Source organism: Xyrauchen texanus, chromosome 11 (assembly GCF_025860055.1).
Source record: "Xyrauchen texanus isolate HMW12.3.18 chromosome 11, RBS_HiC_50CHRs, whole genome shotgun sequence".
NCBI classification, from domain to species: Eukaryota; Metazoa; Chordata; class Actinopteri; order Cypriniformes; family Catostomidae; genus Xyrauchen; species Xyrauchen texanus.
In genome coordinates, this window is record NC_068286.1 from 47646846 (window position 1) to 47673842 (window position 26997).

Genomic DNA, 26997 nt, shown 5'->3' on the forward strand with positions numbered 1-26997 from the left:
TTTCTAGGACAATCTTCATCAGGGTCATAGCACTCAAGACCTTTTATTTTATTGTGTTTTTAGTTTTTAACTGTGTTGTCTGTTTGTAGTATTTTGATGATATTATGCCAATAAGTCCTGCCTCCAGGCAAACTTTCCCCACACCCATCCGTACTACCTGTACCTGGACTTCAATCAGCCAAATAATACCCAGAAATGGAAAAGGAGTCATTGCACCTCCATATGGCTTACTCAAATATCAATGCTGTTTTTCCCAACAGAAAATATGTCTGATCAAGCTTTTTGTGTGTGTGTGTGTGTGTTTATAATGTAAATAATCACATAATATGCATAGATATTTTTTCCGTGTTGTTCATATTTTGAGATCATCTGAAATGTAACCTTCCAATGTTAATATATAATATTTCCATTGGCCATCCAGTTATTATCATTAAGCTGAGACACTCTAGTTCTCCATTTCAGTGGAGAAAGAACATTTACATTCGTTGTCTATTTGTGGGAGTAGAATTTATTGCAGGTGTATTGATTGACAGGTGATGTCTGTATCTAAAAGGTGATTGGCTCTTGTAACTGTAAGGCGGGACTTCCTTTCTACTTCCGTTGAGCGTTCCAATCGCTCCCATTTATTTGAGTAGAAGTGGCCCATCTCTGCTAAACACTCTTTGGTATACTTCGACAGTGGTGAATGGGAGATCACAGCGAATATTATTTTCAAATATTATTACTTACCCATTTGCTCCAAGACCAAAAGAAAAAAAAAATCCGGTTTTACGTTTGAATGACTTTCCAAAAGAGGAGAAAAAATAAAATAGATTAAAATGTACTGTCACTCTCTCAGCAACTGTAATAGAAATCCCCTCAGCTGTGGTAATTCAGTTTTTAAAACTAATTCCAGGGTAATATAACACAAAATACAATGTTATACATTTACACTCAATATTTAAAAATTCATAATATATATTCACGCTGCTAAATAAGGCGGAAACACGTCATCACAGTATGTGAAAAAGGTCTCATCATCAATATTCAGCATGATTTTAAATGTACTGTATATTTAAGAGATTTTATGTTTACTGTATCTTTAATAGATTTTATATGTACTGTTTCAATTTTCAATGTAAAGTACTTCATTAGCATGATTGTGTTTACATACAATATTGCCAAAGCATTAATACAAAAAACAGATAATGACAAGACAAATAATAATAATAAAACAGTAACGAATAACAATCAAAATATAATTAAAATAAGGTGCCAGGTAATGAATCAAATAAAATAAAAACTGTAGTAAAAATATATACTATACAATATATTTAAGAGATTTTATACTGTATCTTTAAGTGATTTTATGTGTACTGTACCTTTAAGAGATCGTCGTTGGCGCTGTAGTCAGCCACGTATCGCCACGTCTGTGCGCATGCGTGTCACAGTTCCTGGTATATGAGATCAACATCGGGCTGCTGCTTTTTTGACATATTTATTTACCAGTCCTGATCATTTTTTGAGGTTATTTGATGCTTGAATCTGAAGTTTAAATTCGTACTGTAGCGGATAAATATAAAGATGAATTTCCTCAGGGGAGTTATGGGAGGACCAGCAGCAGGCCCACAACCGACTGGAGCAGAAACAGTGAGTGTTTTTTCTGTTTAATGATTATTGATTTAGTCAAAATACAGTAAAATACATCGCACTCAATCTAGTTCTAGAATAAGTATCGCAACAGCTGTATATTGTTTAAGTATCTACTCGCCGATCAACTGATTATGTTGACATGTAAACATGTCATTGCTGTGTGTGTATTTATTTACAACAAAACATACATAGTTTACACGGTACATTTGTTGTTTGGTTTGTGAACATTGGGTCTCATAATAAGAATGCAAACAAACAACAACACGCGACATGAGGGCTGTTTGCCATTGTGCTATTTTTGTTTCCATGTTATTCTCTGTAGATAATTATTAAAGGGGCAGTTCACCCCAAAAATGTAAATTCTCTCATCATTTACTCACCCTCATGTCATCCCAGATGTGTTTGACTTTCTTTCTTCTGCAGAACACAAATTAAGATTTTTAGAAGAATATTTCAGCTCTGTAGGTTCATTCAATGCAAGTGAATGGTGACCAGAACTTTGAAGCTCCAGAAAGCACATAAAGGCAGCATAAAAGTAATCCATGAGACTTCAGAGGTTTAATCCATGTCTTCAGAAGTGATATGATTCAAAGTTCTGGTCCCCATTCACTTGCATTGAGCGGCTAGGGCTGCAACTAACGATTACTTTGCTAATCGATTAATCTAACACTTTTTGATGATATTAGCCGATTATTGCAACGATTAATCATTAGCTCTTAACCGATTATTCAGCTTGTGCCCCGGCATAAAAGGTTGTATTAAACGTGCTTACTAACAATAAAGAGGGGGAAAATCCTCTTTTATAAATACCTCTAAATTATATTCACTGAATTAAATGGATTTGTTTAATTCAGTAAAGAAATTCATTGCAAAAACTCCAAAAGCAACATATAAGATACTTAGACTTGCTTTAAGAGAATGTATCTTAAATATAAGTGTTTTTTTTTTATATAAGTGTATTTTTCACACGTTTATACTTCTCTGAGAGTGCAGTAAAGACAAAATATACGTATATTCAAGATCTATTCTCTAAAAGCAAGTCTACATATCTGATATGCTGCTTCTCAGGTCAATGCATCTTTATTTTAAAGGATTTTTAAATATTTTAAAGGATTTTTAATATAATATTCAGCATTCTCAGATAATATTTCTTTATTCTGCAGTTTAGCTGCTAAAGTAAATGTACATTATTTTAAATGAGTTTTACATATTTATATTGGAAAACAAGCCAAAATCAAAAACGTATTTTGTTGCGGTGTATAATGTGAATAATTAGTGTATAGTTATAGGGTGAAGACTCTCTCACCTTTCTGTTCACTTCAATCCATCTTTAATTAAAACAAACTCTCTCTTATTAATAAAGCTGCATATTGACAATGTTCTTCACAATAACAAACACACAGTGACACATATATTATGATTCAATAAGTGTCGAGCAATGATGTTATAATCTAGCTGCATTAAGCGTGTGCGCTCGAGGGACGAGTGTCCCGTGACAGAGTGTGCATCAGCCGGTGCAGTTTCAATCTCTCCCCCTTAGATCGGGACATTCACACGACTCATAGAAGAGCCGCTGACCGCACGGAGAAATGCCCGATTCAGAGATTGTATTTATTTACATGATCTGCTTCTGTATTATTTGAACTTTAATAAAGCTATAACGCATTAAATATAACCGTATTAAAGATGTAACGCATTAAATATAACCGCATTAGAGACGTGACATGTTAAATATAACCGCATTAAAGATGTAACGCATTGAATATAACCGCATTAAAGATGTGACGCATTGAATATAACCGCATGAAATATAACCGCATTAAAGACGTGACGCATTAAATATAACCGCATTAAAGACATAACGTGATAAATATAACCGCATTAAAGATGTAACACATTGAATATAACCGCATGAAATATAACTGCATTAAAGATGTAACGCATTAAATATAACCGCATTAAAGATGTGACGCATTAAATATAACCGCATTAAAGATGTGACGCATTAAATATAACCGCATTAAAGACGTGACGCATTAAATATAACCGCATTAAAGACGTGATGCATTAAATATAACCGCATTAAAGATGTAATGCATTAAATATAACCGCATTAAAGATGTAACGCATTAAATATAATCGCATTAAAGATGTGACGCATTAAATATAACCGTATTAAAGACATAACGCATTAAATATAACCACATTAAAGACACATTAAATATAACCACATTAAAGACATAACGCATTAAATATAACCGCATTAAAGAAGTAACGCATTAAATATAACCGCATTAAAGACATAACGCATTAAAGATGTAACACATTGAATATAACCGTATTAAAGACATAACGCATTAAAGATGTAACACATTGAATATAACCGCATTAAAGACATAACGCATTAAAGATGTAACACATTGAATATAACCGCATTAAAGACGTAACGCATTAAAGATGTAACACATTGAATATAACCGCATTAAAGACATAACGCATTAAATATAACCGCATTAAAGACATAACGCATTAAATATAACCGTATTAAAGACATAACGCATTAAATATAACCGCATTAAAGAAGTAACGCATTAAATATAACCGCATTAAAGACATAACGCATTAAAGATGTAACACATTGAATATAACCGCATTAAAGACATAACGCATTAAATATAACCGCATTAAAGACATAACGCATTAAATATAACCGTATTAAAGACATAACACATTAAATATAACCGCATTAAAGAAGTAACGCATTAAATATAACCGCATTAAAGACATAACGCATTAAAGATGTAACACATTGAATATAACCGTATTAAAGACATAACGCATTAAATATAACCGTATTAAAGACATAACGCATTAAATATAACCGCATTAAAGACATAACCGCATGAAATATAACCGCATTAAACATGTAACCGCATTAAAGATGTAATGTCGCGGTGTTTCCTTTAAAGAGTTCCGGCTCCACTTATTCCACAACGAGAGTGCTTCTGTATTTACTTATTTAGTATTTTCCCATTATAATTCCATCATACTTTGTGATGTACATCAGCTGAGGCGGTTTGTAAAGTTTATAGTTCATCTGTGTAATTCTTCCTCTCATCAGTCAGTCGTGAACTGCAGTGCTGCTCTCACGCATCATCATTAGAGTTTAATGTGATCTAATGTTACGGTAAATGACATCAAACGACTGTTCGACAACGAACATTTTTGTCGACAATTTTTAATTGTCGATAATGTCGACTAATCGTTTCAGCCCTATTGCACATCTGGGATGGCATGAGGGTGAGTAAATGATGAGAGAATTTTAATTTGTGGGTGAACTGTCCCTTTGACCCGGATGTGATGAGGCCTTTAATTCATTTGTCTGTTTGTTATTGCCAGATTCAGAAGTTGTGTGACCGTGTGGCTTCATCCACGCTGTTGGAGGATCGTAGAGATGCTGTTCGAGCCCTCAAGTCTCTGTCCAAGGTGAGCAGCAATTCATGTTTGTTATGTTGTATGTATGATGTAATCTTGTTATAAGGGTGTTGTGGTTGTTATAAATGCTGAATAGCATTGCTAAATTGTATAATAAGTCTATTCACGTTGGATGCTTCTCTTAGTACATAGGTGACTGACAATATTCATTTACAATAATTCCTTAAAGGTGATGTGTGAGCTATTTTTTAGATGTTAAATGTTCTCCTGTCTCCGCTTTATGTGCAGAGACAGCTGTAAGGATGCTTTTCTTTGTTTGATTTCCCCAAAGTGATTTTGCAATATCGTGTGTATATAGCTGTATGTAAATATTCATGTGTGCGACGTGGGCTTATCTATCAGTGTGCATGGGTTCACCTGAGACTGAGAGAATTTAAGAAACATTGACGGGGGGCTCTGGGTATCTCAGCGAGTATTGACGCTGACTATCACACAGTGGCGAGGTCGAATCCAGGACGTGCTGAGTGACTCCAGACAGGTCTCCTTAGCAACCAATTGGCCCGGTTGCTAGGGAGGGTAGAGTCACATGGGGTAACCAAATTGGCCCGGTTGCTAGGGAGGGTAGAGTCACATGGGGTAACCAAATTGTCCCGGTTGCTAGGGAGGGTAGAGTCACATGGGGTAACCAAATTGTCCCCGTTGCTAGGGAAGGTAGAGTCACATGGGTTAACCAAATTGTCCCGGTTGCTAGGGAGGGTAGTCACATGGGGTAACCAAATTGTCCCAGTTGCTAGGGAGGGTAGAGTCACATGGGGTAACCTCCTCGTGGTGGTGATTAGTGGTTCTCTCAATGGGGCGTGTGGTGAGTTGTGTGTGGATCGTGGAGAGTAGCATGAGCCTCCACATGCCGTGAGTCTCCGCGGTGTCATGCACAATGAGTCACGTGATCAGATGTGCCGATTGACAGTCTCAGAAGCGGAGGCAACTGAGACTCGTCCTCCGCCACCCGGATTGAGGCGAGTAACCGCGCCACCACGAGGACTTACTAAGTAGTGGGAATTGGGCGTTCCAAATTGGGAGATAAGAAAAACAAAGAAACATGGACAGGGCTTTTACAGCATTAAAAGCAATTTTCAATGACATTCATCTCATGTTTGGCATTTAATAAGCACTTAATATGCTTCTCATCTGACGCACGCATCTGTGTTCATCTCTGGAGCATGCAAGTGCGCGCGAGTCCATCAGGATTCCTGATATTTACAGGAGGGTGCCGAGAGGAAAAACCCTGAAAAAATATTGCTTGTGAAATGCTCACACTTCATTTCATTATCCAGATGTCATCCACTGTTGCAGTGGTTGCATTATGACCACAAGTAATCGTTTTATCAAGTTTATATTTACAGTTTATTGTATTAGTTCAGCTGTCCACATTACAGGCTTTTTATTACAGAAATACCGCATGGAAGTGGGCACAATGGCAATGGACCATTTGGTTCAGTATACTGCAGACTGACCGGTATGTAAATGAATTGTCTCTTGTTGTCTTTAATTGATATTGTGTGAAAGCATTTCTTTGGTCATTTACAATACATCGTGACTTCGCTTTGGTTGTTATTTGAAACAGCTCTGACACTGAAATCCTGGGTTACGCTTTGGACACATTATACAATATTGTTTGCAATGATGAAGAGGAGGAACAAGGTATGCTATTCTCTTATTTCTTTCTTTCTTTCTTTCTTTCTTTGTCTGGTTCGGATATTATCATGTTGGGATTTTAATTGATTTGTTTCAGTGTCCATATGTCAAATAGATAGGTCTCTTCAAATGACTCGGTTGTTCTTACAGTCAGTAAACATCATTTTCAGTGTGATACCGGTTCCTCTTGCAGAGTAGTTGTTTATTTGTGATGAGCAGGGAAATGTTGTATATCTGATGCTCCTCCTTTTTCTTTCCATGTTTAATCCGCCAGATGATTCTGAAGGTAACGCACCTCTTTTGTGCATGATGCTAATCTAACCACTAGCCCATCCATGCTTTGATCCCTGTAGAATCCTCCTTTACTCAGCGCTTTTATTGATGGATCTTTATGCAGGACTGGAAATCTCACAGTGTAGCCTGTAGCATTGACACATGAATGTAGGGGTGAAGCGCTCGGTGAACAGAACTAGGAGTTGTTTTCCTAATCCCATAAAGAATACATTTAATGTTGCATGCATACCTAAAGTGTTACTGTAATGAACTGTAATTTTGAAGCGTGTATTTAATCGTGAGTGCTCACATGAGATGAGGACTCTAGTCATATCAGTAACCTCATAAAAGCTGGTTTATTCTACATGGAGAGGGTCCCCTAATGGGGGCAGCCATGTTGGAATCACATGACCAGCTGAATACTGCTCGCTTAATCTCAGTAACCGGCTTGTTATTGGACACTTTCACTCGTGGATTAAATTAATCATGGCTGATTGTGAACGGTGAATTTCTACAATAGCATCTGAAACTGAAAACTATTGATTATGAATGATGCTGCATCCGCACCACTAGGTGTCACTGTAAGTCCAAGATGACACCAACAAAAAGTTACTGAATGCACCTTTAAATTGAGAAAATACTTTATGAAAAGATGTGTGTAAATGATGATCCAAATGTCTTAAACAGGCCAGTGGATTACACAGATTATGTATTTTAATCCTAGTTTTTGAGCCAGAGAGCTTTAGAGAAGTGCTGGACAGGAGATAAGAAAATAAAGAAAATAATTTTTGGACCAGTGTCTAATTTCACTTGTCATGTTATACTGACTAGTGCTGATCCAAGGATAGACAATCGATCATTATGTTTGCTGTGTAATGCCTTGACTGCATAATTAATGTGTTGTTCATGTACATTTTAAAGGGACAGTTCACCCAAAAATAAAAAATTCCCTCATCATTTATTCACCGTCATGCTGTTCCAGATGTGTGTGACTTTCTTTCTTCAGCAGAACACAAATTGAAGATTTTTAGAAGAATATTTCAGCACTGTAGGTCCATACAATGCAAGTGAATGGTGACCAGAACTTTGAAGCTCCAAAAGCACATAAAGGCAGCTTAAAAGTAATCCACAAGACTCCAGTGGTTTAATCCATGTCTTCTGAAGTGATGTGATAGGTGTGGGTGACAAACAGATCAATATTTAAGTCCTTTTTTTATAATCAATCTCCACTTTCATGCATATTTCCCCCTACTGGACAAGGAGGAGAAATTATAGTAAAAAAGGGCTTAAATATTGATCCTCTTTTCACTCACACGTATCATATCACTTCTGAAGACATGGATTAAACCACTGAGTCTTATGGATTACGTATATGCTGCATTTATGTGCTTTTGGAGCTTGACAGTTCTGGTCACCATTCACTTGCATTGTATGAACCTACAGAGCTGAAATATTCTTCTAAAAATCTTCATTTGTGTTCTGCAGAAGAAAGTCAGTCACACACATCTGGAATTGCATGAGGGTGAATAAATTATGAGAGAATTTGAATTTTTGGGTGAACTGTCCCTTTAAATGATGACTTCTGTAAGCATTGTTGATGAATTAATAATAATTGCTTATTAAGCATATGATTCCCTCTAAATATAAATGTTTTGGATCCTGAGCCCTGTGTTACTGACAGTGAAAGTGTGTTCAGTAAAAGAACGAGTATTTCCCACGAATTGGCTGATTAGTTAATCTGTTTAAAAAAGAAAGAAAGATCTTGAAGTGTGCTGTGTGGGGGAAAGGTTTAGTTTTAAAGGAACAGTTCACCCAAAATAGAATAAATGTGTTATTTACTAACCCTTATGTCTTCTCAAACTTGTATTGCTTAATTCTTCTGCAGAACACAAACGAAGATTTTTTCATAGACCGTTGATCAAGTCAAGTGGTTTTTATTGTCGTTTCAACCATATACAGTTAGTACAGTACACAGCAAAACGAGACAACGTTCCTCCAGGACCATGGTGCTACATAAAAACAACAAAGGACCAACATAGGACCACATGAGACTACACAACGAAATAAAATACCTATATAAACTACCTATATATACCTATATAAAGTGCACGTGCAAACATGTGCAAAAAGTACAGGACAGTACAACAAATTACTGACAATGAACAGGACAATAGACAGTGCAGTGCCGACCAGTACTCAGTAGTGCAAAAAGATGACAGTTTCTAAAAATGTAAACATAACATACTATGAGATAATGTTCTATGCACATAGCAGTTATTGAGGTAGCAGACAGTTATAAAGTGACAGTAATTAAAGTGCAACTCAGGACACGTGTGTGTCAAACCAGTCTCTGAGTATTGAGGAGTCTGATGGCTTGGGGGAAGAAGCTGTTGTTGATATCCAGACAATGCAAGTCCATGGGGTTCCAAATTTTCAAGCTCTTAAAGGGACATTAAGGCAGCATAAAGGTAATCCATATGACTCCAGTGGGTTATTTAATATCTTCTTAAGAGATACAATCAGTTTTAGGTGAGAAACGTAATTTCCTATCATGTTACTTCAGAAGACATGGATTAAACCACTCTAGTCGTACAGATTACTTTTATGCTGCATTTATGTGCTTTTTGGAACTTGAGAGTTTTGGACCCCATAGACCTGCATTGTGTGGATTTCTTTCGTCATACGAGGAGTCTGAGACAGCATAAGGCTGAGTGCATTATGAGAGAATTATCTATTTTTTGGTGACCCATTTCTTTAACCGGTGATGTTTTTGTTGAGCTTTATTTTTATACATGCACCCATCTCACTGTCCCAGTTTTCTAACCTGTGGGGTGATGCACTATTTTTTTCTATCCTTCTTTGTATTAATACCATCTTGTCAGCAGACTCATTCCACTTCTGTTCCATCTTAAGTCTTGATAACTTGAAAATACTGTTTTCTGTGTACTGAAAATAGCTGATTCACCTTTTCTTTGCAGCTTTATTGTGATCCGATGGCTTTAGCACACAGTTTCTCCCACCCAGTTAGATGCTTTTCCCTCCTAGTATCACTGTGTCATTTAGCCTTCTCTTTCTCTCCCTCCTTGCATTATCTGCATTCAAGTAATAAAGTGATATAGTTGAATAGAACACGCTTCTTTGCATTTCATTTTCTCTGTTAGAGGAGATCCAGCAAAAGCAGGAGGACGATTTGGGAGCTCAGTTCACTGACAAGTTCATCCAGGAACTGGAAAATATCACTCTTCTCCTCACACTGTTGGAGGTATGTTCTGTGAGATCAGACGTCTTGTTTGAGTCCTTTCTTGTCTTATTTTAACATGTTCTTGTCATTGTTTGACATGGCTAGGAGTTTGACTTCCACGTGCGCTGGCCGGGTGTGAAGCTCCTAACTGCACTTTTGAAAAACCAGTGTGCTCAGGTCCAAGGCATCATCCTGGTCAGCCCCATGGGTGAGCCCAAGAATCTCTTAAAATCTTGAAATCCTATAACATGTCTCACATTTTATCATGTGAACTCTTACAAGAGTAGCGAAAATGTCACCATGTTTACTGTAATATCCATGATGCACACAGAGCCTTATCTTTGCCCTCTCCACAATTTTTCCTGCCCGATTCCCAATGCCCTCCTCGTGGTGGCGTAGTGACTCTCCTCAATCCGAGTGGCGGAGGACGAATCTCAGTTGCCTCCGCGTCTGAGACCGTCAATCCGCGCATCTTATCACGTGACTTGTTGAGCGCGTTACCATGGAGACGTAGCGCGTGTGGAGGCTTCACGCTATTCTCCGCGGCATCCACGCACAACTCACCACACGCCCCACCGAGAGCGAGAACCACATTATAGCGACCACGAGGAGGTTACCCCATGTGACTCTACCCTCCCTAGCAACCGGGCCAATTTGGTTGCTAAGGAGACCTGACTGGAGTCACTCACCACACGCCCCACCGAGAGCGAGAACCACATTATAGCGACCACGAAGAGGTTACCCCATGTGACTCTACCCTCCCTAGCAACTGGTCCAATTTGGTTGCTAAGGAGACCTGACTGGAGTCACTCATCGCACGCCCCACCGAGAGCGAGAACCACATTATAGTGACCACGAGGATGTTACCCCATGTGACTCTACCCTCCCTAGCAACCGGGCCAATTTGGTTGCTAAGGAGACCTGACTGGAGTCACTCACCACACGCCCCACCGAGAGCGAGAACCACATTATAGCGACCACGAAGAGGTTACCCCATGTGACTCTACCCTCCCTAGCAACTGGTCCAATTTGGTTGCTAAGGAGACCTGACTGGAGTCACTCATCGCACGCCCCACCGAGAGCGAGAACCACATTATAGTGACCACGAGGAGGTTACCCCATGTGACTCTACCCTCCCTAGCAACCGGGCCAATTTGGTTGCTAAGGAGACCTGGCTGGAGTCACTCAGCACGTCCTGGATTCAAACACACGACTCCAGGTGTGATAGTCAGCATCTGATAAGAGTAACCAGGACCTACCTCACTGTCAGCCTATACACTAAAGAGCCAAAGCCACATGCTCCCGAAAGATACAAGACCACCTTGTACAACAATGACCGCCTATGCATATGACGGGAACAGAAGTGTATTTCTATGTGTTTTGTCCTACTGAAACTACTGGACAAATTATTACAATAGACCTTAATACCTTTGCACATCAGAGATGAGACGATAATGCCAAACAAATTGCTGGGAGTGGTGGAGGCGTAGTGGGCTAAAGCACATAACTGGTAATCAGGAGGTTGCTGGTTCGATCCCCACAGCCACCACCATTGTGTCCTTGAGTAAGACACTTAACTCATAAAAGCATCTGCCAAATGCGTACATGTAAATGTAAATGATGAAAGGCCCCAGCTGTTAGCACTAAGCTAATCAACAAGCGTTTTTACCCTACGGTAGCTGGTGCAAAGCACCTCTCAGCTGGTCTGCCCTTCGGCCATCGTGTATGAGGAAAAGAACTGAAAAGCAAGTGCATTGTCTACTGATCCAATCGGAGAAATAAAACGCATCTCTCTTAAAATTGCAGCAAAGATGACGAGTGTGCCATGCATACGGTGTATGCTTTTGTTTAAACACATATAATTATTGTCAGCTGGAACAATACTGAGTACATCTACTTGTGTTATGCATTTGTTCAAAACCTGCATGTCGTGAATTAAACGTGACGACATCTAAACAAGTGTCTTCGTAATCCACACAATAAAACACAAATTCTAACCAACTTTACCACATTTTTGATACAGATTGCACTGCACGTTACAGCAAAAGTGTTAATGCTATTAATATTCGGTGAAGAAGTTGTAAAACAGGCATTTGATGCAAATGGATCTCTTAGTTGAGTTACTTCAGCGTTTAATGTTGGTGGTCAAAACTGCTTTCTGTGCTTTAGCGCCACCTGTTGCTGGTTTTGGTAACACCAGCGGATCTTGACATGATCTAAAGCTCATATTTTATTGATAAAGGCATTTCATCGCCGGGCAAAGATAAATCAACACATTCACCGTAAAAACAAACAAACAAACAAACCTTGTTTGTCGCCGCGCGAATGTTCTCTTCAGGTATGAATGACATCATAGGAATTCATTGTTTCTATTCTAAATGTTAATTTGCGGTGAGAAATCGTGGTGAATATTTGCTTTTGGTGTGCAGAGAGACCTTTAGTCTTAGTGTAATTTGTGTTTAAACTGAAAATGAGGCTATGAGGGGTAGAAGCGATAGTACAGGCCCTTTAATATGTCGACTCGAGGTCACATCAAAGAAAACTGATGATGACAAATTGACGCCCATGTCCAAATGTTACATTTGAAAATGCCGTCTACTTTAATGTGGCTTATGGTGCGTTCATACACGACGTGAAAAAACGATTCGCCTCGCATTGCTCGCACGAGTAACGCGAACCCGCGAGTATTCCCTCTTCTCTTCCGGAAAAGGACAGGAGGCGGGGCTTCTACGACAACTTATCTTTCCACCATCAATCATGGCCGATATTACAACGCTGCTCTGTATCTGTCGTGGAAGTCCCAGATACGTTGACGTTGTGTCATACAATTCCAGGTGCCCACTTAACGCTACACCAAAGCCATTTTCTCATCCATTTCTTCAGATTTCTTCTGCTAGTACGTCAGTGACATCCGGACCATCTCAATGCTGATAGGCTTTCGCGACAACTCGTCACGCGGATATTTTCAACTCGCGCGAATTAAACGATTTCGTGAATAAGAAATGTTCTTCTTTTTTAAGGTATTATGATAACATTTTTGTATGAGCCGTGAACTAGGACAAATATATATATATATATTTTTATGTTTATTTATTTTATGTTTTTTCTGGGTTTTTTATTTATTTATTTCTATTGTTATTGCCTTTTTGCATATGATATTATAAATGTACAATTGTAAATGTTTTTGCCTTTACATTAAAAAAATTAATTCGCGTTTTCGTTTCGCGCCATTCGCGCCGCAAATTTGCGTCTATTCGTGTCTTTGTATTGACTTTGTATGTAATCGTGCCGCACGAAACGCTCGATTCACGTTGTATGTGAACGCACCATTACACTGCACACTGCTTGCCAACAATGTTCATTGCCTTTATTGCATTCAGCTCTATCATTCCTACAAGCTCTCTTTTCTCAGCATTACTCTCTGCAACTGATTCCAGATGTCTTGTATCTAGTGTTGATATGTTGCTTCGCTCGGCAGGAGTGTCCAGGTTAATGGATCTGCTTGCTGACTCCAGAGAAGTCATCCGTAATGATGTAAGTGATATTGCTCTTCAATAACAGGAATGTGTTCACCGTTTCAGGTGAAATGAATATAAACCATTTGACTTATTTTCGTCATTAAGGGTCTGCTACTCCTGCAGCAGCTAACCAAAGGCAATGCTGCAATTCAGAAAATTGTGGCTTTTGAAAATGCATTTGAGAGACTTCTCGATATCATCACAGAGGAGGGTTCAAGTGATGGAGGTATATATTAAAGCATCCTTGTAAGACGGTAGACAAATGGGGCTTGAAAGGCATGATTATGAATTTTCATAGATGGCATGATTGTTTATTACTACACATCTTCATCTCACAGGAATTGTGGTGGAGGACTGTCTCCTATTGTTGCTCAACCTCCTGAAGAACAATAGCTCCAACCAGAATTTTTTTAAAGAAGGCTCGTATATCCAAAGGATGAAACCGTGGTTTGAGGTGGGGGATGACAACTCTGGCTGGTCGGCACAGAAGGTCACCAACCTCCATCTAATGCTACAGGTGATATGACCGATCCATTTCTAGAGAATGTGGAGGTATATTGTACAGTCTAGTGCTTTGTGATATAATGCACATGGACAGAATATTCAGCAGACATCATTAGGATTGAATTTAAAATATTTACAGCTCTAAAATCTGATTGGATGAGCCACACTCAAAGCCGTCTTAAAGTCCGGTCACACTACTTTTTACGCTTCATTCACTCCCATTCAAACGCATCCGGACGTTGGAGACCGTAAATAGAAAAAAATACTTTGGTTAAACTCTGATATGGGAGTCTGGATGACGTGTGACCAATAGAAGATTGAAACATCACACATTGGGATCCACTTTACCTTACAGCACTCCTTCACTGTGGCAAAAGCATCATAACGAATGACCTCAATTAGCTTATTGCTTTTTATAATGAAGATCAAGCTTATTTGACATGGCTCGTTCAAAACATCTGCTGTTAATTTTGTTCATATATATCCTTAGTAAATATGAACATCAACAATCAGTGCTGTTTTGATATTTGTCATCTCTTGTTGCCATTTCCCTCTTTGGTCATCCTGTAGCTGGTACGAGTGATGGTTTCTCCAGTGAACTCTCCAGGGGCCACTGCCAGCTGTCAGAAGGCCATGTTCCAGTGCGGTCTTCTCCAGCAGCTGTGCACCATTCTCATGGCCACAGGTGTTCCTGCAGACATCCTAACAGAGGTCAGATTGCACTCAGAACATCAGGCTTTGTTCAAAAAGATTGCCTAAATCTGATTTTTATGTATTATTATCCCATATGGATCTTTTTTTATATAAAGAATTCAATTATTTGGTAACCCTTTACAATAAGCTTCCATTTGTTGACATTAGTTAACAACATCATTTAACATGAACCTAACAATAAACAATACTTTAAGCATTTATTAATGACATTTAAAAACATTAGTTAATGCAGTATGAACTATCAATGAACAATTGTTAACTAACATTGTTGCACGGCTCTTTGGAATACTCGATTGTGATTGGTCAATGGCACTGTAAGGGGGTTTAGATGGGCAAGGAGGAGGCGAGAACCGGCTTGTCAATATAAATAATAATTTAATGAAAACTTAAACCAAAACACACAAACATAAACACACACATGATGGACATGCCCGTAATTCTCTCTCTCTCGAACCGTTGTCACCGGTCGCCTTTATCCCTCGCGCGCCCCATCAGGCCGATTGGGGACTGGGCGTGCGTCATATATTTATATTTATGCATTTGGAAGACGCTTTTATCCAAAGTGACTTACAGGTCACTTATTACAGGGACAATCCCCCCGGAGCAACCTGGAGTTAAGTGTCTTACTCAAGGACACAATGGTGGTGACTGTGGGGTTCAAACCAGCAACCTCCTGATTACCAGTTATGTGCTTTAGCCCACTACACCACCACCACTCGGACATTCTAGCCCGGCCCCGCCCCCCTCCGCTCCACAGGCGCCATCTAGAGTTCAGATATTTCTGAGTAAAAACCGCACATCCGCGTATCAGTCCGCTCATTGTGAGCTGTCTTTACTACTTCTCGGATCACTGTGAGATCTCTACAAATAAGCTAATAAAATAATCTCAACTCAGATCAATGTTTCATGTGCATTTATTTATTTATTTGACAAGTAGTCTTGTAATGAGCTGAATAATGAGTCAGACGTTCATTAATTCCAAAATAAATACTAACAGAACTTTGGCGCAGACTTTTCTTCAATTGCCCAATTCCCAATGCGCTCTAATGGTGCGTTAACACACAACGCGTAGAAACAATTCGCCACGCATTGCTCATGCGAGTTTAACGCGCACCTGTGAGTATTCCCGCTTCTCTTCCGGAAAAGGACAGGAGGAGGGTCTTCTACGACTTGGTTCATAGTAAAGTTCAACCAATAGCTGGAATCAAGTAGATACGCATATTTCCAGAACTTACCAGGTAGTCCAACTTCCTCCAAGCGATGTCTTTATTCGTCCGGTCTCTGTACATTCCGGGTGTCCACACACCGCTACAACTATTTCATCCAATTCTCCAGATTTCTTCTGCTACCATGTCAGTGACATCCGTAACAATCTCAATGCTGATAGGCTTTTGCGTCATACGGATTTCTTGCACGAGTTGACATTTTTCATACGCGAATGAACAATTTCACATTTTCAAGTCGCGTAATTCGCTACATTCGTGCCAACCTGTCTATTTGCATCTTTGCATTGACTTTGTATGTAATTGTGCCGCGTGAAACGCTTGCTTCGCATTGTATGTGAACGCACCATAAGTTCTCGTGTTGGCGTAGTGACTCGCCTCAATCCGGGTGGAGGAGGACGAATCTCAGTTGCCTCCGCATCTGAGACGTCAATCCGCGCATCTTATCACGTGGCTCATTGAGCACGTAGCGCTTGTGGAGGCTTCATGCTATTCTCCACGGCATCCACGCACAACTCGCCACACACCCCACCGAGAGCGAGAACCACATTAAAGTGACCACGAGGAGGTTACCCCATGTGACCCCATTTGCAAAGAATAAACGGCAACAGAACTCCAACGCAAACCGGAGGTGGATACCAGCTGTTCAGCGATTTATTTTTTTCTCTCATAATTACACCATTTCTATGCAAATCAGTATTTTATGTATTTATGTATTTATTTGGTTAGTAACCATGTAATAAGCGTGATAATGTTCAGTCAGCCGGTTGTTGTTGCAAAATATAAACGCATTCAATCTAAAACAAAACCCCTTTGCTTTGATAATTTATTTTGGATGACAGCCGGCTAACTTTACACTATCCCCGTTTTAATAAATCTGTAGTTCATTGTTCACTCATGATACCTAATGCATTTACTAATGTTACAAATGTAACCATATTATTATATAGCGTTACTGATACACTGTGTGTATCACAACATCATTCGTGATGCACTGTAGTGAGTCTGTCTTATTATAGATGTGTTAACTACTGTAATGCCTCCTCCGTCACCTGTGTTGTTTCATGCACCTCATAAAAGTTCAGCAACACTGCAGGATCCCATAAAAGACATGAGCAAAATGTATTGTCTGTTCTTATCACGCTGGCAGCTTGGCTCTATGATGTCACTTGAATTTTAGGTTGATGCCTGCATTATTACTATGGCAACCAACATACTGTAGATATCCATACTGAGCAAAGTAATTCAGTTCTATTTGAAACCAATCAGAATTTAGTAGACAAAGCCATTGCCTTTCCTCATGTGCACACCAAAACGCTGTGTTTTGTTTTATTGTTTGTTTTCCTTCTGCAGACTATCAATACTGTGTCAGAGGTCATCCGTGGCTCTGACGTGAATCAGGACTACTTCGCATCCGTTAATGCTCCATCGAATCCACCGAGGTCTGGTTTGTCCTCCGTCAAATGAAAATGAATACCCAAGAAAATATCTGTCTTTTAAAGACTTCAATATGAAGATGTTGGCTGTTTCCTCCAGGCCTGCGATTGTGGTTCTTCTCATGTCTATGGTGAACGAGCGACAGCCATTTGTTCTCCGCTGTGCTGTACTGTACTGCTTCCAGTGCTTCCTGTACAAGAACCATAAAGGACAGGGGGAGATAGTAGCCACACTTCTGCCCTCCACTATAGATGGTGAGACAAATCAACTTATTGTCCTTCTGTCCTTCCCTCTTTCTGTACCAACTCTCCTTCTGTATGTGTGTAACTTTTTTTAGTTTGTTCTTTGGGTGCAATTCATCACTCATGTCCTGTCTCTCTGTTCTCAGCTAACTCCATCTCAGCGGGACAGCTCTTATGTGGAGGTCTGTTCTCAGTGGACTCCCTGTCAAACTGGTGTGCTGCTGTGGCTCTGGCTCATGCGCTGCAGGATAACCTCACCCAGAAAGAGCAGCTGCTGCGGGTACAGTTGGCCACCAGTCTGGGCAAGCCACCCGTTTCCCTTCTGCAGCAGTGCACCAACATCCTATCCCAGGTACTCCACCTCAAACGTTCGGGATCCATGTCTGTTTAGTGGTTAGGTTTTTGGGGTTTAATGCCACTGATTAAAAGATCACACTGCTTTCATGCAGTCCTTAAGACCCCTGCACGCTTCCTATGAACTCAAAGAACTGTCTGCGGCATCGTTTAGAACAAAGTCTGGCCAAAAAGGTGTTTTTGAGATTGTTTCAGTGGTTCATAGCCGCTCGCCAGGGTGACGTTTCAGGCAAACCTCTTACTAGCTGCATATCACCTTCTTACTGCCATTGGTCCACGTCATTGACATGTGACTTTTAGCTCCACCTACTTTAAGGCCAACAGCTTATTCCCGTTCATCCAATTAAGATCAGTCAACATGAACACCCTGGTGCGAATTGACCAACATCTCTACGATCACTTGCGTAGAGAATAGTATTTCTTAAACTTCAAAAGGAATCAGATCTACTCAGACACTCTTAAGTGCCCATTCACTCTGTTGTTTGATATGCCGCTTTACTCATGTGCCATCTGCAGCCGAAAGCCATTCACACATCTGTCCAAAGATATGCCAGTCATCATACGTTTGTCTGTATTCTACCCACTGACACTCTATAACACACCCATCTATGCAGTAGTTTCAGTGTCACCATAAAGTACAATAACAGAGTGTAATCGGTGCATATTAACCATACGTTCACACCAGAAGAGGCGAGAGCGCCAAAATTTGCTCTGGCTGCGCTGCCTTCGACGCTCGAGGACGCTCGTGGACGCTCTGACGTAGTTGAAATAGGCGGCAACGTTTGTTCAGAATGCTTTGTTTTGTGAACTATATTTAAAGGGGCCGCAATTTAAACATCCAGACATGTCGACCATTTACTTTTTGCCGACCGATCAGTAGCGTATATCCTCATGAACTCTTTAAAATCGATGGATGGCGGAAAATAATTACAATTATAGTTGTTTGTTATCAAAATAAAACACATTTGTAATAATAACTGTGGTCTTGGTTGTTTTATATCCCTGTAAGCAAACAGGGACAGATCATATATTACTGGGAAACCCGTCACGGCAATAATCAGTTTCTCCTCCATTTTATCTTCGGAACGAATGTTTGGTGGGAACCAAAGTTTACACGGTTGTGTTCTCTAGACTTCGCTAGAGCGGAGCACTTCTATATTCCAATAGGTTGCCGCCGAACCGCGTCACAGCTCATTACCATAATGTTGACTGCACTTGAACTTTCGTCTGACGCCCAAGACGTGCCGCGCCGCCGAGAGACGCTGGCTGTCATTGAAAATGAATGACTTCCGGTCGATTTGACGCTCTCGCCGCTTCTAGTGTGAACGTACGGTAAGGCTGCGGATAACGTCCGCGCATTAGCACCATGAATGCACAAGGTAAACATTACAAATGACACATTATCTACTGCATATATTTGACTTTAAATGACCATCGAGTAGTTAAAACAGCTTCTTTTACTGACCACAAGTGACTTATTCTCATAGAATGTCATTTGTAACACATTGTAACACTTATTAGTTTTGAATGTAGCCTTGAGCGTCCTCACGTTTAAATGGAGCTCTAAACGCTTTACGCAGCGGTTTGTCCGGAGTCTGAGTGTTCGCAAACAGTCTGATCAGCGGAGTTGTTGCTCCGCTGTTTTGAATGTCTTTTTTGCGCTGAGTGAAGAATGAAAACGCTCTTTGCTGCGAGTGTGCCGGGGCCTTAAACATTCATTCGAGAGCATTGATCCTCAATGTTACTCTTTTTGCCTCAGTATTTCAAGCTTATCTGCGTTCTTTGGACACTCCATATTGAAAAGACCAGCACGGGTGTTTTGGACGCTGATCCCAGGCATGGAGTACTGGTGTGCTAGTTTCAGTTTTAGTCCACATGTTAACCATCAAGAGCACCTTCCTGAAGCAACTTCACCAGCAAGTTGTCCTGGTAACAGCATGGCTATCCAACAGGTGGACCGGCACTAACCGGCATAACCATGATCCAGATTGAAATTTCACGCTGGGATAAGCTGGTCTTTTCAGTATGGTTGGGCTAAGTTTCCCAAGAACAATGACTTACAGCGCCAGTCTGTCAAGGTGAATGATTCCATGTGTTTTAGGAGATGCAAGTGCCCTTACATGTGACCTTGATCTGTTTGTTTTGGGAAAAGCTCGTATGGGAATGATAGCCTGTGGTTGTTACTGATTTTTCCAAATGAAATGTGCTGTGATTTTTGCAGGGTGATAAGCTCGACCGGAGGGTGAGTATCTGTGAGTGGGTTATTTAGTGTGATGGTGTGGCTTGGCCTCAGCAGGGTGGCCCTTCATTTTCCATGTTGGGGGTTCATTTAGCTGTTTTGTGTTCCTCCTGTCTGCTGTTTCTGCCCTGCTGTGTTTCCTTACTGACCCTGCCAACCATAGCTTGGACTTTTGTTTTTTGACTGCTGACCGCATGCTGTGGTCTTTCGGGCTTGTTCTGAAACGGAAATATTTCAGATTTTTCACCCCTTTGTTCACAGTATAAAAGACAGTAAATACAGAACTAATATTTCCGATTACTTTTTTGGTTGCACAGTGCATTACTCTTTTGATGTTTACAAATAAGATCCAGATTGTTCTTATCAAATTTTTAGTTTGAGATATTTTAGTTCAAACCAGTTATCTCTCCCAGCATCTCTATACTCTATCCCATTTTTGTATAAATGACTATTTACATTATTAAATTATGCCTTATATTTTCAAAAACCCACCATTCACTTTAGTTACCTCTTTAGGACGCTGTTGCTTTGGTTGGTTTGAAAGTTTGTTAAATGAGAAGTTCGCGCTTGTGATTTTGAACAACAACAACAACAACAACAACATTTTCCATGCTGTTTGAAAGGGACAATGATCATTATCACAAATAAGATTTATTTTTCTTTTTAAGAACATACAACTTATAAAGTTTCTGAAATGCATTACAATGCTTTAAAGGGACAGTTCACCCAAAATTCTCTCATCATTTACTCACCCTCATGCTGTTCCAGATGTGTGTGACTTTCTTTCTTCTGCAGAACACAAATGAAGATGTTTAGAAGAATATTTCAGCTCTGTAGGTTCATACAATGCAAGTGAATGGTGACCAGAAATTTGAAGCTCCAAAAAGCACATAAATGCAGCATAAAAGTAATCCATAAGACTCCAGTGGTTTAATCCATGTCTTCAGAAGTGATATGATAGGTGTGGGTGAGAAATAGATCAATATTTAAGTCCTTATTTACCATAAATCTACACTTTCGACCAGCCTTTCTATGCATTCACGAGAGTTCTTCTGTTTTTTTTGTTGCGTTTTGCATTTTTCATGCATATCATCCCCTATTGGGCTGGGAGAAGAAAAAAGGAAGGATAAAGCAAAGCCAAGGCCCATTAATTGGTGATATGCACAAATAATTAAAGTCAGCAAAAACAGAAGAAGAAGAACTCTTGTGAACATGTTTAAGAGGAATGTTTGAAAGTGGATTTATAGTTAAAATCCTTAAATATTGATCTGTTTCTCACCCACACCTATCATATCTCTTCTGAAGACATGGATTAAACCACTGGAGTCTTATGGATTACTTTTATGCTGCCTTTATGTGCTTTTTGGAGCTTCACAGTTCTAGTCACCATTCACTTGCATTGTATGAACCTACAGAGCTGAAATATTCTTCTAAAAATCTTCATTTGTGTTCTGCAGAAGAAAGAAAGTGAAACACTTCTGGAACAGCATGAGGGTGAGTAAATGATGAGAGAATTTACATTTTTGGGTGAACTGCCCCTTTAAGAATACCTTTTTAAAATGCATTATATAAACTGGCTTGACAGAAAGTGTTAGTAATGTTTTCTTATGATGCTGTTTTGAGGAGGGAAAACTAATTATGATTAAATATATGTTCTTAACATGTCAGAATTAGCATGTACGTACTTTTAAAATGTCCTTTAAATGTTTTGCTGTTCATCTAACAATGCTGGTTTAAGTGAAATCTGTTTTCAGTAGATGCGGTTCAGTCTCACTGGTGTTTTTGTTTAGACCCTTTTCCACATTGAGGCACTTCAGATTTCTGTGGGTTTGTGTTGCGAGTATCATTGAGATCTTTGAGTTTGCTACGGCTGTTTTTCATGTCACCATATTAACATTTTCTGTTTTATTAACGGTAAGTTGTAGATCTAATCTAAAATCACTTATTTATCCTTTTGTCGTTTTAACCTCAAAAACAAATTAACCCAAGATAAAGTATGTGTGTGCATAACTTGTAGCATACTTTTATTTTTATTGGGTTTTTGTGTGTGTGTGACGGGGTTATGGGTGGCTCACAAATGTTGAATAATCAATTCACAACTTGACACCATTATATATATATATATATATATATATACACACACATTTATTAGGGCGGTCAATCGATTAACATTTTTAATCAAATTAATTACATGATGTCCCGATTAATTAATCACATATACAAATATTTGCTGAGAAAGCCCCTCGTATAACAATAACTCAATATATAATGATTATACATATTTATATCAATATATAATTATATATAGTTATCTTTAAATATTACAAAAAATATATATAGCTGTGATTCCTCAAAGAAACCATCAACAATATTTCTATTTGTTCTCTTGCTGGAATGAACCAATTCCTTAGAATTTGTCTAAAATTAAAGTTATAGCTTCTTGCTGTAGTTCCTGATTTAACTTATTTGCCCATTTCATAATTTTTAAGTTAGCTCAATGTAAATAAATGTATTGTGACTGTATGTGTGTGTGATTGTGTGTTTTCTGTGTACAGGGCAGTAGGGTACAGGCAAAGGTCGGTCTTCTCATGCTGCTCTGCACCTGGATCAGTAACTGTCCAATCGCTGTCATGCACTTCCTGCACAATCAAGACAATGTTCCCTTTGTATCCTTCTATCCATATTATCACACGTGCACTCTCTCTCTCACACACACACACACACTCTCTCTCTCTCACACACACACTCTCTCACACACACACACTCTCACACACACACACACTCTCTCTCTCACACACACACACACACACACACACACTCTCTCTCACACACACACACTCTCTCACACACACACACACACACTCTCTCTCACACACACACACACACACTCTCTCTCACACACACACACACACACACCGGATTGATTTATTGATTCACAAACATTATATGTCTAATCTCATATAATCTCATTGCACCTGTACTGAATTGATAATTTACAGAAAGACGATTATAAACTCTCTGTATGGGCTGAAGTTATTAGGTTGAAGGTTGATCACAGATAGTTACATCTTGGTGGGACACCACACCTTTTTAAGCTTTATTAAATAACACAACAAAATCCGCATTGATCTTTTAATGTTTACAGATTACAGGATAACCAGTGTAGCTAATTTAAAAGTACCAAATCATGTTATAGTAAATGTTGGCTTCAACTTAGTCCAGTAGAGTTTTCTATCTGTCAGAGGGCTGTGTGCGTGCGTGCATGCACGTGTGTGTGTGTGTGTGCGTGCATGCATGTGTGTGTGTGTGTGTGTGTGCGTCCACGTGTGTGTGTGCGTCCACGTGTGTGTGTGTGTGCGTCCACGTGTGTGTGTGTGTGTGTGTGTGTGTGTGCGCGTCCACGTGTGTGTGTCTCTGTGTGTGTGCGTGAATGTGTGTGTGTGTCTCTCTCTGTGTGTGTGTGTGTGCGCGTGCACGTGTGTGTGTCTCTGTGTGTGTGCGTGCACGTGTGTGTGTGTGTGTGCGCGCGTGCACGTGTGTGTGTGTGTGTGCGCGCGCGTGTGTGTGAGTGTCTGTGTGCCTGCATGCGTGCGTGTGTGTCTCTGTGTGTGTGCGTGAACGTGTGTGTGTGTGTGTCTCTCTCTGTGTGTGTGTGTGTGCGCGCGTCTCTGTGTGTGTGCGTGCACGTGTGTGTGTGCGTGCAGCGTGTGTGTGTGTGTGTGTGTGTGTGTGTGAGTGTCTGTGTGCCTGCATGCGTGCGTGTGTGTCTCTGTGTGTGTGTGTGCGTGCGTGTGTGTGTTGTGTGTCCTTAACTTGAGGTGTACAGCTGACTGGTCAGATCTCAGAAAACCTGGGTGAGGATGAGCGACTGGTTCAGGGTCTGTGTGCCTTGTTATTGGGGATTTGCATCTATTATAATGACAACAGCTTAGAGAATTACACAAAGTAAGTTCTTACTGTATCTTTACTCTTGTATTCACCCTTTTTCAATTTAGTAAAATGTAGTTTATACGAGCTTTCTACATTGGAGAGTCTGGTTATATACACACAGTGCATTCGTAAAGTATTCAGACCCCTTTATTTCACATGTTATGTTGCAGTCTTATGATAGAATGCTTTAAATATTTTTTTTTTCACATCAATCTACACTCCATACCCCATAATGACAAGGCAAATTTAAAAATATTTTTTAAATAGGTTTTGCTAACTACATTTATTAAAATGAAAATCTAAAATATCACATTGACCGTATTCAGACTGTGAACTCAGCACTTAGTTGAAGCACCTTTGGCAGCGATTACAGCCTCGAGTCTTTTTGGGTATGATGCGACAAGCTTTGCACACCTGGATTTGGGGATCTCTGCAGATCCTCTCAAGCTCTGTCAGGTTGGATGGGGACCGTCGGTGCACAGACATTTTCAGGTCTCTCCAGAGATGTTCGATTGGGTTCAAGTCCAGACTCTGGCTGGGACACTCAAGGACATTCACAGAGTTTTCCCTGAACCACTCTTGTGTAGTCTTGCCTGTGTGCCAAGTCATCGTCCTGTTGGAAGGTGAACCTTCGGCCCAGTCTGAGCTCCTGAGCGCTCTGGAGCAGGTGTTCATTAAGGATATCTCTGTATATTGCTGCTTTCAGCTTTCCTTCATCCCTGACCAGTCCCCACTGCTGAAAACATCCCCACGGTATGATGCATCCACCACCATGCGTCACCGTTGGGATGGTATTGTGCCGGTGATGAGTGTTGCCTGGTTTCCTCCAGACATGACACTTGGAATTGAGGCCAAACAGTTCAATCTGTGTTTCATCAGACCAGAGAATCTTGTTTCTCACAGTCTGAGAGTCCTTTAGGTGCTTTATTATGTGTCTTGCACTGAGGAGAGGCGTCCGTCTGGCCACTCTACCATAAAGCCCAGATCGGTGGAGTGTTGCAGTGATGGTCGTCCTTCTGCAAGTTTCTCCCGTCTCCACTCATGATCTCTGGAGCTCCACCAGAGTGACCATCAGGTTCTTGGTCACCTCTCTTATCAAGGCCCTTCTTCCCCGATTGCTCCGTTTGCCCAGGCGGCCCACTATAGGAAGAGTCCTGGTTGTTCCAAACTTCCATTTAAGGATTATGGAGGTCACTGTGCTCTTGGGGATCTTCAATACAGCTGAAATGTTGATGTATACTTCCCCAGATCTGTGCCTCGACGCAATCCTGTCTCTGATCTCTGCAGGCAGTTCATTGGACCTCATGGTTTGGTTTTTGCTCTGATATGCATTTTCAGCTGTAAGATCTTATATAGACAGGTGTGTGTCTTTCCAAATCATGTCCAATCAATTAAATTTGCCACAGGTGGACTCCAATCAAAGTGTAGAAACATCTCCAAGATGATCCAGAGAAATGGGATGCACCTGAGCTCAATTTCAAGAGTGATAGCAAAGGGTCTGAATACTTATGTCAATGTGATTGTAACAAGTTCAATGGAAAGGAGGAGGCTAGAACCGGCTTAACAATATCAATAATATTTTAATAATAAACTTGAGCCAAAAGACAAACACACACAGGTGTCGGGCAGCTGCCTGTAACTCACTCTCTCTGGAACTGCCACCTCCGGTCGCCTTTATCCCTCTCGAGGGCATGATTAGCCCTTGAGATGTCGATGATCACGACCTGGCCCCGCCCTCCTCCCTGCCACACTCCTCCCTCCTTTCCTTTAAGCCTGGGAACCCCCGGCATCACGTACATCCCTCCCCCTACTTTCCGGCAGGTCATCCACGCCTCTTTGGACCTGGGAGGTTGACAAGGGAGGGAAAAAGCAACAACAACAACAAAAAACAAGAGGAAAGGTCAACACGGAGTGACAGCAGGAGAGAGAGAGAGAGAAAAGAAAGGAAAAAGTACTCGCCGGTTCAACGATACGCCATAGCCTGGTCATTGGCTGCCATCTAGTGGATGATAGTTGCACCTCCCCGAGCGGATCGGAGCCAGTCCTCCGGCCCCTGGTGGACGGAATGCCCCGCCACGTTTTCCCCTCTCGTGGTCGGCAGTCCTCTCTACCCTGCCGCGTTTTAGTGGCTGGTACAGGTCTCCACCGCCCCTGGCAGCGTCCCTGACCACTCCAGGCGGTCGGCTAGGAGCCCCTCCTCCCCTCGTGGGTGGCGGGGCTCCTCCATCACCCAGCGGATAGCTGCAGCTACTCCATTGGGGTGGATGTTAGAGGCGAGGACTCTACAACGGCCCATCCCTCCTCCTCCCCAGGTTGCGGCACCAGTGCAACGAGTTCAGTGGAAAGGAGGAGGCGAGAACTGGCTTAACAATATAAATAATATTTTAATAATAAACTTAAGCCAAAAGACAAATGCCTCTGGCCGACACCTGTGTGTGTTTGTGTTTTGGCTTAAATCTATTATTAAAATATTATTTATATTGTTAAGCCAGTTCCTCCGGTCACCTGTATTCCTCTCGAGGGATTGATTAGCCTGATTAAGGGCTGGGTGTGCAACATC

At 40.5% G+C, this 26997-nt stretch overlaps 1 protein-coding gene across 1 annotated transcript in view; it reads left to right on the top strand.

The window, feature by feature from the left end:
• Nucleotides 1-1407: 1407 nt before the first annotated feature.
• Nucleotides 1408-26997, top strand: part of uso1 (USO1 vesicle transport factor) — a 31634-nt gene continuing 6044 nt past the window's right edge. Inside the window, 17 exon segments of the mRNA XM_052137281.1 lie at nt 1408-1629; nt 5032-5118; nt 6518-6565; nt 6567-6583; nt 6692-6768; nt 10197-10297; nt 10382-10484; nt 13755-13810; nt 13900-14020; nt 14133-14311; nt 14869-15009; nt 17589-17677; nt 17772-17926; nt 18061-18266; nt 20490-20510; nt 23063-23173; nt 24334-24452. Of these exon segments, the coding sequence (XP_051993241.1) occupies nt 1564-1629; nt 5032-5118; nt 6518-6565; nt 6567-6583; nt 6692-6768; nt 10197-10297; nt 10382-10484; nt 13755-13810; nt 13900-14020; nt 14133-14311; nt 14869-15009; nt 17589-17677; nt 17772-17926; nt 18061-18266; nt 20490-20510; nt 23063-23173; nt 24334-24452 (1697 nt within the window). The 5' untranslated portion in view covers nt 1408-1563.